The sequence below is a fragment of the Haliotis rufescens genome, unplaced genomic scaffold (genome assembly GCF_023055435.1).
Source record: "Haliotis rufescens isolate VD_foot unplaced genomic scaffold, xgHalRufe1.0.p SCAF_4, whole genome shotgun sequence".
NCBI lineage: Eukaryota > Metazoa > Mollusca > Gastropoda > Lepetellida > Haliotidae > Haliotis > Haliotis rufescens.
This window is the reverse complement of record NW_025964112.1, coordinates 2,669,028-2,683,143: the sequence shown is the minus strand read 5'-3', so window position 1 is coordinate 2,683,143 and position 14,116 is coordinate 2,669,028. Positions and strand designations below refer to the sequence as shown.

Sequence of the window (14,116 nt, the reverse complement as noted above, 5' to 3'; positions counted from 1 at the left end):
AAATTCTACACATAAAGATACTTGTAAATTGTTATAATGCTATCAACCAGATGCTATTTAAATATTTTATCCAAAAAGATTGGGATTTTGTCTCAATTTTGGGAATAAAATCAGTTTTATCAGGCTTAGGTGCTTACCCGACAGCACTGTAACACATACACACAGGGACTCGGACAGGCCTGTTTGATTCCAATATTTTACACGATACAATACGATGACAATGTATGAGTTGATCTTTTGGAAACAAATAATGACTGACGTTATTTTCACGCTCATAAGATCTTCTATATCTTCTTTCAAATGGAGTTGTGGTTCCGAACAAAACATGCCACAACAACTACAGTAGGCTACGTTCACAGCTTGACAGTTGGAAATAATTGAACATTTAAGTCAGCAGTGTTATTCTCACATAAATACCCAAAATATGTATGTTTTCTGTCTCTATATACACACCCCTTTACTAACCCTTATTAAGTTTCCCCTTTCACATTATTATACAAATTATTCATGCAAATCTGTTATTTTACAGTATACTGTATACCAGGTAGTATTTAAACAAGCTAAATGTCTGTGCTGGCCCAATTTACTATCATACTTTCCTTACTGGCAATGCAATGCAACATTTACATGTCCAAATAGAACATAACGGCACTGAAGTCAAACTAGCTGAACCGACTGTATAGATACAGTATTCTGAGATTTTATGTAAACTGCAAAGAAACAAACAAAAAATTAAAGTTCAACAGACAAATGTTTATTCAAGAATACAATAATGGTTATTTTGTAATCATTTCCAAAAAATACTGCCTTTGATCATGACTTAAGTAATGTTGTGAATTGCGTTAATCAAAGTATCATACATCATATCTGGCCAAAACATTTATGTCTGTTTCACAACTAATAATAGCATCCTTCTTCAGTGGGGCTACGCTTTCATGCATTGTGCATAATTATTATTCATGTATACACTGTCAAAAAAAATGTTCAAATTATGAATCTTTATTGATAATAATTGAGTGAGTGAGTTTGATTTTATGCCGCTTTTTGCAATATTCCAGCAATATCACGGCGGGGTACACCAGAAATGGGCTTCACACATTGTACCCATGTCGGGAATCAAACCCGGGTCTTAGGCGTGACGAGCGAACGCTTTAACCACCAGGCTACCCGACCACCCTTATCGATAATAAACAATGAATTGAATGAGAAAACACATCACATCATCATAATGGATGTGGCATTAAATCAACTGAAAACATTCTTAATGGGAAAGATACTGAACATACTAGGTGACATGTACAACAAGTTATCAGCTTGTGTGAGAACAGAAAGTGGATTATTAAATTACTTTAGCTGCAACATTGGTACCCTGTATATTAAGCCATATGAGGGCGAATAACTCTTCAATCATGAAAACAGTACACAGTTAATGTAATAAATACGACTAAAGCAGTGAAATACTAGTGAAGAACATACATTTAGACTATTCAAGACTTCCTAATCAAGCATAATTCATGATTGGTAATAATTTCAACTTACTAATTGATTACTAAGTACTATTGAGACATAGCAATATTCCACTTTGCAAATATGTTAATTTTGTTCAACGAAAACAAACGTATTTGTTGAGAATGAATATCATATGCTTCTATGTTGTGAGATACAACAATCTTTGGAAAACATATCTTCACCAGCATTTCTATTTAAATCCCAAATTCAAAAAATGTATTAAGCTGATGCAACACTATCCAAGCTATAGCCCAATTGCTAATTTCTTATGTAAAGTTGACAATACAAGGCGAACTGAGGGAATAATTTACACCTGAATAAATATATCTATATTCAGTACTTACGAGGGGTGTTCATTAAAGATTTCCCCTTAACCACTTAGGGTTATCATATTTGGTTGAAATTTCACATGTGTAATGATACATGTATCTATGGGTTATGTCTTAATTTGCAGCACCAAACTATTAATCTTACCACTTTTACAGGTGTTATGAGTGAGTGAGTGAGTTGGGTTTAACGCCGCTTTTAACAGTATTCCAGTTATATCGCAGCGTGTCAGCTTAATGTGGGAGGAAAGCCCGAAGTGATGCAGGTCTCAGACGTTTACCACTTCGGTGAAACCCACGAGCACGGGTATGGTGCTGACAAACCTAGAAACACAATCGGGGCGAACCGGGATTCGAACCCACAATAATAGGTTTCTGGCGTGCCAAGGGGCGCAACTCTGCACAGCGAATCGCGGCGCTTTAGACGACTGGGCCACCCGTGCCCCCCTACAGGTGTTATGATCGAGTAGGGTGTGACAATAGAGCCAGTAGAATACAGAGCAGTGATTAGGTTTTTATATTTGAAAGGTCGCACACCAAAAGAAACTTTCGATGAAATGAAAGCAACTTATGGGGAAGATGCCCAATCATATGACGTTGTTAAACACTGGCATCGCCAGTTCAAGTGTGGTCGGACATCTGTGGAAACAGCTGCCATTCCTGGTCGCCCCCATTCAGCCATTGATGAGGACGCTATCCATCAAGTGGAGACCGCCATTTTGGCAGACTGACGTATAACTGTTCGCCAGTAAGCACAAGATGTCAAGATCAGTGTAGGGTCTGTGGAAAAATAATCCATGACAATTTGAACATGCATAAGGTGTCTGCACGATGGATTCCCAGGTTGCTCACACCTTTCCAAAAGCAGGAACGAGTCAATTGCTCAAAGGATCTTTTGGACATGTGCCAAAAAAACCCAGGCAAACTTTTTTGACAGACTTATCACACAGGATGAAACATGGGTTTATCACTATGATCCTTAGACTAAAGTTCAGTCAATGCAATGGAAGCATGTGGAGTCAACCACCCCCAAAGAAGGCACGTGTCCAACCCTCTGCAGGCAAGTTCATTCTCGCGGTGTTTTGGGACCAGCACAGAGTAGTGATGATGGATTTCTTGGCAAAGGGTACCACAATTACAGGAGCTTATTATGCTTCACTGCTGCGGAAATAGCGGGACGCTATCAAGCTTAAGAGGTGTGGCATGCTGACCAAGGGTGTCCGTCTCCTGCAAGACAATGCTCCAGGACACAACTCTCATGTTGCCCAGACAGAAGCGCGGTCCTGTGGCTATGAAATCCTTCCACATCCTCCTCACTCTCCTGACCTTGCACCATCTGAATTCCACCTCTTTCCAACCATGTCGTATCTTCAACATCGACCACATTCCTTTGTTCAGAAGTGATAATGCTTGCTCTTTTTCCACCTCTCACTCAATAATCCACATTGTCAACTTTGAGGATATTTTCTTCTCAACAGTTATTTTTTCAACATCGACCACATTTCTCTCTCTTTGTTCAGAAGTGATAATGCTTGCTCGTTTTTCCACCTCTCACTCAATAATCCACATTGTCAACTTTGAGGATATTTTCTTCTCAACAGTTATTTTTTCAACATCGACCACATTTCTCTCTCTTTGTTCAGAAGTGATAATGCTTGCTCGTTTTTCCACCTCTCACTCAATAATCCACATTGTCAACTTTGAGGATATTTTCTTCTCAACAGTTATTTTTTCAACATCGACCACATTTCTCTCTCTTTGTTCAGAAGTGATAGTGCTTGCTCGTTTTTCCACCTCTCACTCAATAATCCACATTGTCAACTTTGAGGATATTTTCTTCTCAACAGTTATTTTTTCAACATCGACCACATTTCTCTCTCTTTGTTCAGAAGTGATAATGCTTGCTCGCTTTTCCACCTCTCACTCAATAATCCACATTGTCAACTTTGAGGATATTTTCTTCTCAACAGTTATTTTTTCAACATCGACCACATTTCTCTCTCTTTGTTCAGAAGTGATAATGCTTGCTCTTTTTCCACCTCTCACTCAATAATCCACATTGTCAACTTTGAGGATATTTTCTTCTCAACAGTTATTTCATCACAATGACTGAGGTTTTTACTCAATGACAGGTGCCCTGGAGAATTTAGAAAAGTAGTTAACTTGGTGATGGCCTCCTGCCACTGAGAAGCTTTGTCAATAATCGTACCTGACCGCTGACTGAGGAGCTTATTGACTTGATGTTCCAAAACAACAAAGTGCTGTTGAAGATTTGCTGCCAATGGATTCAGAATAATTTTCTGCTTATCTCTTTTCTTCAAAAAGTCAACCAGCAGCAGATGAGTTCTTGTCTTATCATCTTCCGTCAGTTCCGGAACTTCTACAGCAGGTGCCTGCGCAACTAATGGTTCAGCTTCATCTTCAGCAGCATCATCCACATCCCTATGGTCACCATCACTATCATCTCCACTTTCGGTTTCCTTCATTTCATTGTAGTTTCTGTCCTTCTTGCAGCATGTTAGGTCAGTCATTGTTGGAAAAAAGGGCGCATCATAGAAATGATAAACTTCATCTGTGTGTTGTTTTGATGCAACATCTTCCTTGTAATTCTTCACCTGTAGACCCTCTTTGCTGATGCATCTCCCTACAGCTACACCAAGTTGTCCCGGAAGGAAATAGCTTTCACAATCAACTATGAGAGGGTCGATGGTCATACCCTGAGCTCGATGTACTGTCAAAGCAAAGGCCAGGCGTAAAGGGATCTGTTTTCTGTTGGCTTGCACTTTCTTCTTGTTAGAGTAATAAATTTCAAAGTTGAGGGGTTCAACAAGTACACATAGGCCATCAAAATCAACAACTGGACCCTTGTCTGTGAAAGAAAGAACAGTTCCTTTTGAACCATTCACCAAAGAATGTTTCACATTTCTTATGAGGATAACAGGTGCTCCCACTTTCAACTGTAAGTTCTTCTTCGCTTGACATCGCTGCAGCAACAGTGTCTCACCCGAGTCCAGCGCTCTATATCATATTATGTTTTCCCCATCTTCATGCAGTGCCATCTGATTTTCATATTCTACATCAAAATTTGTCCCAAAGAGCAAGGTTGGTCTTTTGTTTGTGTTGAGTGGTCTATTGAGATTCTTCATTAGTGTATGAGTTTCCTCCGATGGGCGTCCATTACAGAGTTCATTGATGGCGACAATCAAATCTTGGAAATTTAGGTGGTGAGGAAATATATGTTTGAACACACATGACTGAAAGCAGAAAAGTCCTGGATCATTATGAAAGTGGTCAGGAACTGGAGGAAGTTGCTTGAAATCTCCACAAGCAATGATCTGTTAGCCACCAAACCAATGTTCTTTACTGCGGCAATGACTGCATACATATTCAAGAACCTCAAACAGTTTAGCGCTGAGCATTCCTATTTCATCAATGATGAGAACTTCTGAAAGGGTTATGTTTTTGAGGCAATTCCCATATGCATCATTGTTGAGTACGTTAGTAAGGACCTCCTCCTTGGAAAATCTTCCATCAAACAGCCCAGCCCAGTGATGCAGCGTCTCTCCTCCCAAATCCTGGTACTGTTTGCTGGCCAGACCTGTGACAGCAGTTATTCCCACTTTCCGTCCAGCTGACTTGAGAGCCTTGATGATATTCCTGTAAAGCAAACAGAACTTTAGTTTCATTCATGCAGATAATGAAAATACAAACCAAACCAAAAATGTTAATGTTTTTCAAAATAATTCAAATCTCTTTCTTAGCTGTATTCAACCTGAAGTTTGTACCTGATTTTGTATTTGAAAATTAAGACTAATGTAAAAACTGAAGACTGAAGCTCACCCCTCTAACAAAGAAAGCTCTTGTAACATTTACAAGACATTTTACATAACCATGGCACTTGTTTTGTAATCAGAGCATCATGGCACTAAACTCATGTTGAATTTGTCAAGGTGAGCTAACAATGTATTAACACACCATAGTGTTGCTCATGTTCTTTTGTATAAATAAAAGCCCAAATTAGAATATTTATGTGCAAATAATATCAGTGCATACAGATATTCAACAAACAGCAGTTCAACAAACTTTCTATCACATTACACATTGACACATGGTCATTAAATGTATATACTACCAGTGATGCTGGAGGACATTCTGAATAATCTCTTGATTTAAACAATGTTTTTAATAAGTTTAGTTATGCACAGTGGCCATTCAGTTTTGCTTAAAACACACATTTTTTTACTTTAGGTCTGACAGTTATATTAGTTTTCATTAAGCTTCATTGTACTTTTCTCTTTGCTTTTAGGTTAACAAAAACAGTTGAATATAGAGAAGAAGGCTGCATATCAGTTGATCAACTACATCATCTTTATTCAGAAAGTTGTAGTAAAGACTCAAGTGTGAGATTATTGTGTAAAGACAAATTTTCTAATGTAATCACAAAAGTTTTTCAAGATGTAAAAAGACGGCGACAATACAGAAATGGAATCCAATGTGTAACATACAATTTAGGAATCAGATATAACCTGCCGAGAGAATCATGTAGTGATCTAGTAAAACTTCCACAAGAATGCACTGTTTTATCCAACAATCAGAAATTGCACCTGAAGTATCCTCTGCAGACCTTAATCAATGGGAAGTTCCAATATACAGAATTCATATTTAAGGAAGAGTTTCAACTAGTCATCAGAGGTCATGTCATAGATCATGTGCATCATGGCATTGAACGCAATCCATCCAGGAACAATCAAAGTATTAATGACCTTGTTTATGCCACACAACAATTCAGACTGTGCAAAGGGAATGTGGTGGATGACAGTTCTTCATATAAACCATCATTCATAGTGAAGGAATCTTGGTCCCTTGTTCATGATGAAAATTCCCACACGTTTCACATCAGGTCCAAATCTTGTAACATTGTACTTGACTGTCTGTCTGTTGGTGAAAGATGTGCCAAATGTAACAGATATTTAAAGAGGGCCAAGTGTATCGTTAACAATGCACAAGCACACAAGGTGAAAACTGAAAGTCAGAAGACCCCATGTCACACTCCTCCTCTGCCTGAACCATGTGAAGCAAACTGTGATCAAACCAGTGACCTCCTACCAACTATTAACTTGGTTCCACAAGATCATGAAGATTTGTTAAAAATATTAGAATCAGAACTACCAAATGCGCCATCAAACTTCAAAATATTACTGGAATCTCAGGTTCAAAATGCAAGAACAGGATTGGATGTACATCGTCGGAGATGGGATCCAAAAGTCATTACGATCTGCCTATCTATGTATTGTAAATCTCCTAAGGCTTATAGCGACTTCAAAGGAAGTGGCGTCCTTGTCCTACCATCCCAGCGCCTTCTTCAATATTACAAGAATTCTGTCAAGCAGTCTCCAGGAATTAATGAGGAGCATCTTACCTGGATGGAAGAAGAAGCCAAGAAGAATGGAATAGAGGGTTTTGGTCGTCATGGTGGTTTGTTCCTGGACGAAATGCAAATTCAAGATGATCTGCAGGTAAGAATAAAATGACAGACCCCAAAGCTACTTTTCTCTTAATTTCAGTGCCATTTTCAATAATTAGCACAGAAATCACATTGGCCAATTACTGCAAGGGGGAATGGCTGCACAACTAGAGTGTTTGAGTGATACAGCCAAGCGGGATTGGAACTTTAGAACACTGCAATATAACCAAAAAACTTTGATAATGAAATTATTTATGACACATGAGTTACAATTATTACTCTCTGAACAACTGAGTGAGCTTTTTTTTGAAACCATGATCATGCTAACGAGGAATTTTACTTGTTCCAGGAAGAATGTTTCTGCTATTCACTCATTCATGGGATTCTTTTTCAGATTGTCCGTCGTGGGAGTGACTGGTCCCTTGTTGGTGCAGTTGATGTCGGGCCATTATGTAACAACATAAACATCCTCATCAAGAAGAAAAAGAGTGTACAAATGGCAACACATGTCCTGCAATTTGTATTTCATGGCTTGTATGGCTTTAGATGGCCAGTAGCTTATTTTGGTACCAACCCAGGGTTGTCACATCAAATATACTTCAACTTTTGGAAGATTGTAGAGGCCTTGGGTGATCACGACTTCATCGTTGATTATGTCATGCTGGATGGAGCTTCCACTAATAGGGCATTTCAGACCATGCTTCTTGGTACCAAACCATCACTGTTACGACAAGACCTATTTCAGACAACGAATATCTTTGATCACCACCAAATATCCGTGTGTCAAGATATAAAACATGTCTTCAAAAAGCTCAGAAATGGCCTGGAGTCCAGCAAACTAAACTTCAAGTCTTCAAAAGGACGTTACCTTCTGCTTAACACCGAGCACATCATCTGGGAACACTGGGAAGGGGCCTTTAGATTCAATGTCCAAAATGGACTACGGGTACATTATAAACTAACCACAGAACATATTGAACTAACAGCAGCCAACAAGATGCGGAATAAGTTAGCTACAGATGTACTGGACAAGAACATGCTGTACCTGATGCAGTTGTATCAGAGGTCTCTTCCTGATGGTGATTCTCTTAACAGTACTATTGAGCTATTGAAGATTACCAGCCCCCTTGTGGATTTGTTTCATGATACAACACGGCACGTCAAAAGCCTTCATGACGAGAGACTAACACATGTCCGACAAGCCTTAAAGTTCTTCAATGGGTGGGAAGATCAGATTACAAGTTCTACTCAACATCCAAATCAGAAACACCTCTTAACAAGAGAGACAAGAGATGACTTTAACTCCTCCTTGGTTGGCTTCATATCTGTGTGTGAAAATCTGATACCAAATGGCGCTACCATTAATCCAGGCTATTTCAATTCAGACTTGGTGGAGAATTTCTTTTGCCAACAGCGAGGTGTGTGCCATGGCTTGAACAATAATCCAACCCTGTCTCAATATGGCCCTGCTGTGAATGCTGTCTGTATAGGCCAAAGTACAGTGTCCAACAAATGTAACAGTGGATCAAAATCACACATGTTTCGAGCTACAACACCTGGGCCTTTACGGCCGTCTAAGAAGAGAAAAATGTGCTCAAAGACCAACTGACTCATTTCAAGCTGAAACTTCATGCTGCAGTTATGTATTGTTCTGATTTCTGCATGAATAAAGACAATTATTTACAGAAGCTTCAAGGAAAACGTGCAAATGCCATCAGGTTGCAATGTGAACAAAAAACTGTACCAATTATGTGACAAGATCAGACTGGAAAGGAGAAATTGTGGTAAAATTCAGCCAAAAACATGTTCAAATTGGCAGATATTGCCCGACTTTAAAGCTAAAGTTAGCCCTGTCAGATAATTTTCAAGTATACTCTTACACTAAAGTTCACCAATTTCTCACTCTTTATCTATTGCATTTATCATAGTTCCAAAATCATTGTTGGTGTGGGAATGTTTTTAAGGAGGTCTACTTTGGGAGCATCGAAGCTCCACCTGGAAGCCTCCATGTTCCAGTCATAAACAGTCTTGGACATAGCATTATCTGCAGATATTTCCTGATTATGCCTTAAAAAAGCAAGTGAAGGTTTGAAATGGGAATCCAGCATAAAGCAGTAAGTATGGGTGACACTACAATCATGAATTGGCCATGATTATTTTGCAATATGGGCTATAAAAAGGGAAACTACATGAAATTTAACAAAACAGGAAGTGACAATCAGTGGTGAAAGTGGAAGTGTGGACACTTCCAAAGTTAACCGTTTAATCATTCCCACACCAACACTGAGTTTGGAACTATGATAAAAATAATTGAAACAGAGAGAAAAATGGTTAATATTTAATTTAAGAGTATGCTTGGTTACTTGAAAATTGTCTGATTGTACCAACTTTGGCTGTGAACCTGGCCAATTTGGGGCATTTTAGGCTAATATTTTACCACATTTTCTCCTATGGATACATCTACGGTAGTCACATAATTGGCAAAATTTTATGTCTACAATGCAACCAGATGACATTTGCCTGGTTGATCATGTTTCTGTAAATACCTGTCTTTAATCATGCAGAAATCACAAAGATTGGGCCTTACTGGAAAAGATTTGAACTGGGAGCGTGGAGGCTCCAGATTTGTGGGAGCCTCCACAATCTAATCTCTGACTGTTAAACCCAGTGGCACAAAGTGCTCGGACAATTATAAGGTTGATCATGAAAAGAAAATGGTTGTAATTATTATCATGAATACTCACCTACCACAATGATATAGACATTGGTACCAACCAAATTATTGTTTACTCTATGATATGCCACATGCAAGTGTATAGTCTTATATTGGTTTGTGAACAGTTTTTTTGTGTTATGTTGATAACTTGTTTATTGCTATCTTCATGATCTGAATCACATGATTGAGATTGTGGATAGAACGATATGGAACGAAAAAGACATTCCATTTTGTTATTTCTCATGGATCAGTGTCAAGTGTTTTTATCTCCTGAACAGTCAGTTCGATGTTAACATGTTAGTCTTGTTATTTTTTAGTGTTTTTTATTGTATTGATATAAGTTAAGTATTGTTATGACAATACTATAACTGTAAATTCACTTCAATGCCTGTTCAGTATTGTTAACTTGTTTTTAACATTGGACTCTTCATTGTGAAGTAATCACAAATTTATGACCATTTAGGCTAAAATGTAAAATTTGTAAAAGGTGCTTTGACATTTAATGAAATCAGACATTTCAGTATTATTGGGTGTAGCAAATATCTGTATATGGTTCCAGTATCGTCCATTTATGTCTTCAAATACATGTAATCAGTTCAGTACTAATATTCAAAAGAATTCCCTAGCAATTTATCACTTATGTTTGTGCCATGAACAATTCCTCTTCAGTATTATCAACTGTAACTAGGACCTGTTGTTTGATCAGTTTTTTTGGTGCCATAAAAATGCCAGTTCAGTATTATAAGATGTAACATGTACTGTAGTTTTATATCTTATTTTTAATACCAGTTGACTATAACAAATATATGGGTTTTTTATTTTTGTTTTTGTGACTTCAACAATGTAAGTTGAGTATTATAACTGTAGCTAATACCTGTTTATTACTTTCCACTTAATTAACAGTTATTTTGTGCGCTGAACAATCCCAGCTGAGTATTATGACCTGTAGCTAGTATCTATTGTTTTATGAGTTATGAACAATGCCAGTTCATTATTATAAAATGTAGTGCAAATACCTGCAGTTTTATCAGTTATTATTGGACCATAAAGCCAGTTGACTACTTTTGACTATAACAAATATCTGGGGAGTTTCACATATTTTTTGTGCAACTTCAACAAAGCCATTTCAGTATTAAAAACTGTAGCTAGTGTCTGTTTTATCAATAATCTTTGTGCAATGAACAATGCTAGTCCACTAACATATCTAAGTATCTGTGTTTTTATCAGTCATTTTGGTCCACAAGTAATGTCAGTTTTTCCATCATTACTAATATTGTTTATGTATTATAATTGCCAGTGAGTATTCTATTTTCTGCATGGACTGTACCAACTATTATGGACTGTTACGTGATGAACAAAACCGCCCAAATGGCGTGCTGGTTTTCTTGGGGGAATTAGTCAGCATATAGGAAAACTTAGTATAAATATTATATCATGATACAACTATGGATTGTTAACAGTAGCCACATTTCTCATGCTCACTGACATTACCATTGTAGTACATGTATCGTACAATTGTAGCTAGTTAGTCGTCATATTACACTTTTACACCATGTACACCGTTACAAACAGTAGGTAGCTAGTAAATATATATACTTAACGACTACAATAAATAAATTATTAAATAATTTTAGAACCTAACTACCAGCTCATCTTACTGTTTGTTATGTGCAGCTATGCACTTGATGTATAACAAAATCAATGTTATCTCCTAATATTTAGACACATTTATGCCGCTAGGCATATTTATGATTTAGGTATAATGAGAGGGTTGTAAACTAGTAAAGTAGGTTGTGAAAATTTAACATTTTTTTAGATCTCAGGGTGCTTGCTCAATTTTGTTGTATGTAGAAAATGTTTATTTTGAAATTTATTCCGTCCCTTGCAATAAGTTAATACCATATTTTCTGACATTGTCTCAATATTTTTTTATATTTTGTGACATATTTCATGTTTATGATTACTTCTTATGTAGATGTAGAGTCATTCATGACAAGTCATTATAATACAATGAAACAGGCCTTCAGCTACAATCAAAGTGTTTTGTTGTTTTCTTTGTGTATGTTTCATTTTTGGAATTATATAAATATATTCAAAATGTGTGTTTGTTTTGTTTATGATGGTTCAAATATATGAAGAAATTCACCAATAGTATTCATGGTATTAGCATTTTACTGATTTGTTTTACAATGTTTGTTTTTCCATATTATGAACTTTTATGTATAGATCTGTATATACTTTTTTTTATAAATTTTGTTTCAATTTTTTTTGGTGCTAATTTCGAATGACTGCACACATCGCAGTTTAGATAAGTGTATGTCACTAGTGCATGCTATACTAATGAAACATTGCAATGTACTGAAATTAATACTTACCTTCTACTCGATTTTACAAAACACGGCGTTCTAGAATTTAGAAGGCCGTATATTTGGCGGGCTTTGTTCGCAATGCACGAAAACAGAGGGTCTTAGTATTCAATATTCGTTACAAGCAAAAGAATATGCAATGAATTTCTCACCTCAGCGTATACGTTTTTCCGGTGCCGCACTGTCCCGTTATAAGCAGATTGTGGCCGGATAGGGCGATATCCAAAGCTTCTTTCTGCTCCAAGTTCATCTTCAAGTCGTCGGTTAACAGTTGTGAGATCGGATCCAGTGAGCACGTGCGGTAAATAGCGTTGGGATTAGCTCCCTTGTCTTCATTCAGTCCCAAGCTCCTTCCCAGCGCGTGACACCATCGTTACACTCTCGGTATAGAGAGCTCCGGGAACGTACTATCGCTGTGAGGAGCTTGCATTCAGTCCGTATCATTCCGGAAGTCGTGCAAGTATGAAAGACGGACTCAGCTTCGTGTCCGATGCCTGTATATATTTTAATTAAATTGTGATGTATAGGTGGGTGTTTTTAACGTACCAAACTGGCGAAAATGCCGTTCACAAGTTAGAAAAGCAATCGGCAACTGTAGTGTCAGTGTGGGTATAATCTATCGTTCGTAGTAATTTGTTGAAAAATCGAGTCGGGCCCTGCAGTAGTTTTCTGTTGCATTCCTTCTCGCCCTTCGGGCTCGCGTGTGGAGATGGTCATGAATATGCATGAGGGCGTCTATTTTTAGATACGGACTCCTGTGCTGAAATCCAAGTCCAAGATATTCCACAGAGCTCCAGATAACTTTTTGAGCAATTTAGTTTGTACTCAAAGGTTTCTATTGTAATTGGGTTATTACACTTTTCATTGGGTAATAAAAATGTTTTCACTCATCTATTCATCACTCTTTTGGGTTTTTCCCAATATGAGTAAACATTTTGAAATTTGAAAAATAATAATAATGTTTCAGATGTGTATAACCGTTCTAACTACAGGCTTGACTTGAAAGTAACTTAGCTTGTCATTGTGCTTCGGAAATCAGCTACACATGCTATAAAAGCTTCATTGGGCATTTACGCATGCTGATTTTATACATTTAAGTGTTTCATTTAATGCATACGTTTTTTTGTGTGTTTTTTTTTTTTTGGGGGGGGGGTATTTTACGCAAACACGCAGCTTATCTGTAGCTCTGATTCCAGAAGAATTGAAGATTCCTATATGAATCCTGGAAATGGCAAGAAATCAGTCAATGATCAATATTCACAAAGTTCACAAGCAGTTTGTGCTTCTTGAAGGCGAACGAATTCTAATCCGACTTCCAGTCGAGAAATACTACAGTACAATTACAGTTATCAATGAAATCGTATCTAAAACACTTGAGATATTTGTATTTCCCCCGTCATGACCACAACATAGAAATGTCAGCGTGACCTAATGTCTGGACACGCGGGCAGTTGTGTTCAAACAAACCCACGTGCGCAGGTTTCTATTTTATTATTACACAGACAGTTAGGAATGGCAGCTGTTCTAAAGTGTCAGAACAGATGCACAACGCAGCTTAGAACAAAGATGCGACGATTTGTCACAGAATAATCTCCGTGAAGTCGGCGAATTGTCTGTCTAACCTATCAGTCACCTCGTTTTCATAGACAAAATGGCGGACTTAAAAAATGAATGCGATGACCGGGACCTCGTGTCAGACATTTTCTACGAAGTCCGAGTTTAGTTCATAGTGCCA

General features: G+C 37.6%; 2 protein-coding genes across 3 annotated transcripts; one reads left to right on the top strand and one right to left on the bottom strand.

Moving 5' to 3' along the window:
• Window positions 1-3,089: 3,089 nt before the first annotated feature.
• Window positions 3,090-12,713, bottom strand: LOC125372344 (ATP-dependent DNA helicase PIF1-like). Of its 2 annotated transcripts, none has more exons than XM_048382001.1 (2): window positions 12,534-12,713; window positions 3,090-5,492 (listed from the first exon to the last, which is right to left on the bottom strand). In XM_048382001.1, the coding sequence occupies exon 2, from the start codon at window positions 4,547-4,549 to the stop codon at window positions 3,878-3,880; it is 672 nt and encodes a 223-aa protein (XP_048237958.1). In that variant the 5' UTR covers window positions 4,550-5,492; window positions 12,534-12,713; the 3' UTR covers window positions 3,090-3,877. Both variants share the same exon structure in this region, with proteins under 2 accessions (XP_048237958.1, XP_048237959.1).
• Window positions 7,323-10,212, top strand: LOC125372343. Its single transcript, XM_048381998.1, has 2 exons — window positions 7,323-7,351; window positions 7,694-10,212. Exons 1-2 carry the CDS (start codon window positions 7,328-7,330, stop codon window positions 8,906-8,908), a joined length of 1,239 nt encoding a protein of 412 aa, XP_048237955.1. The 5' UTR covers window positions 7,323-7,327; the 3' UTR covers window positions 8,909-10,212.
• Window positions 12,714-14,116: the final 1,403 nt, after the last annotated feature.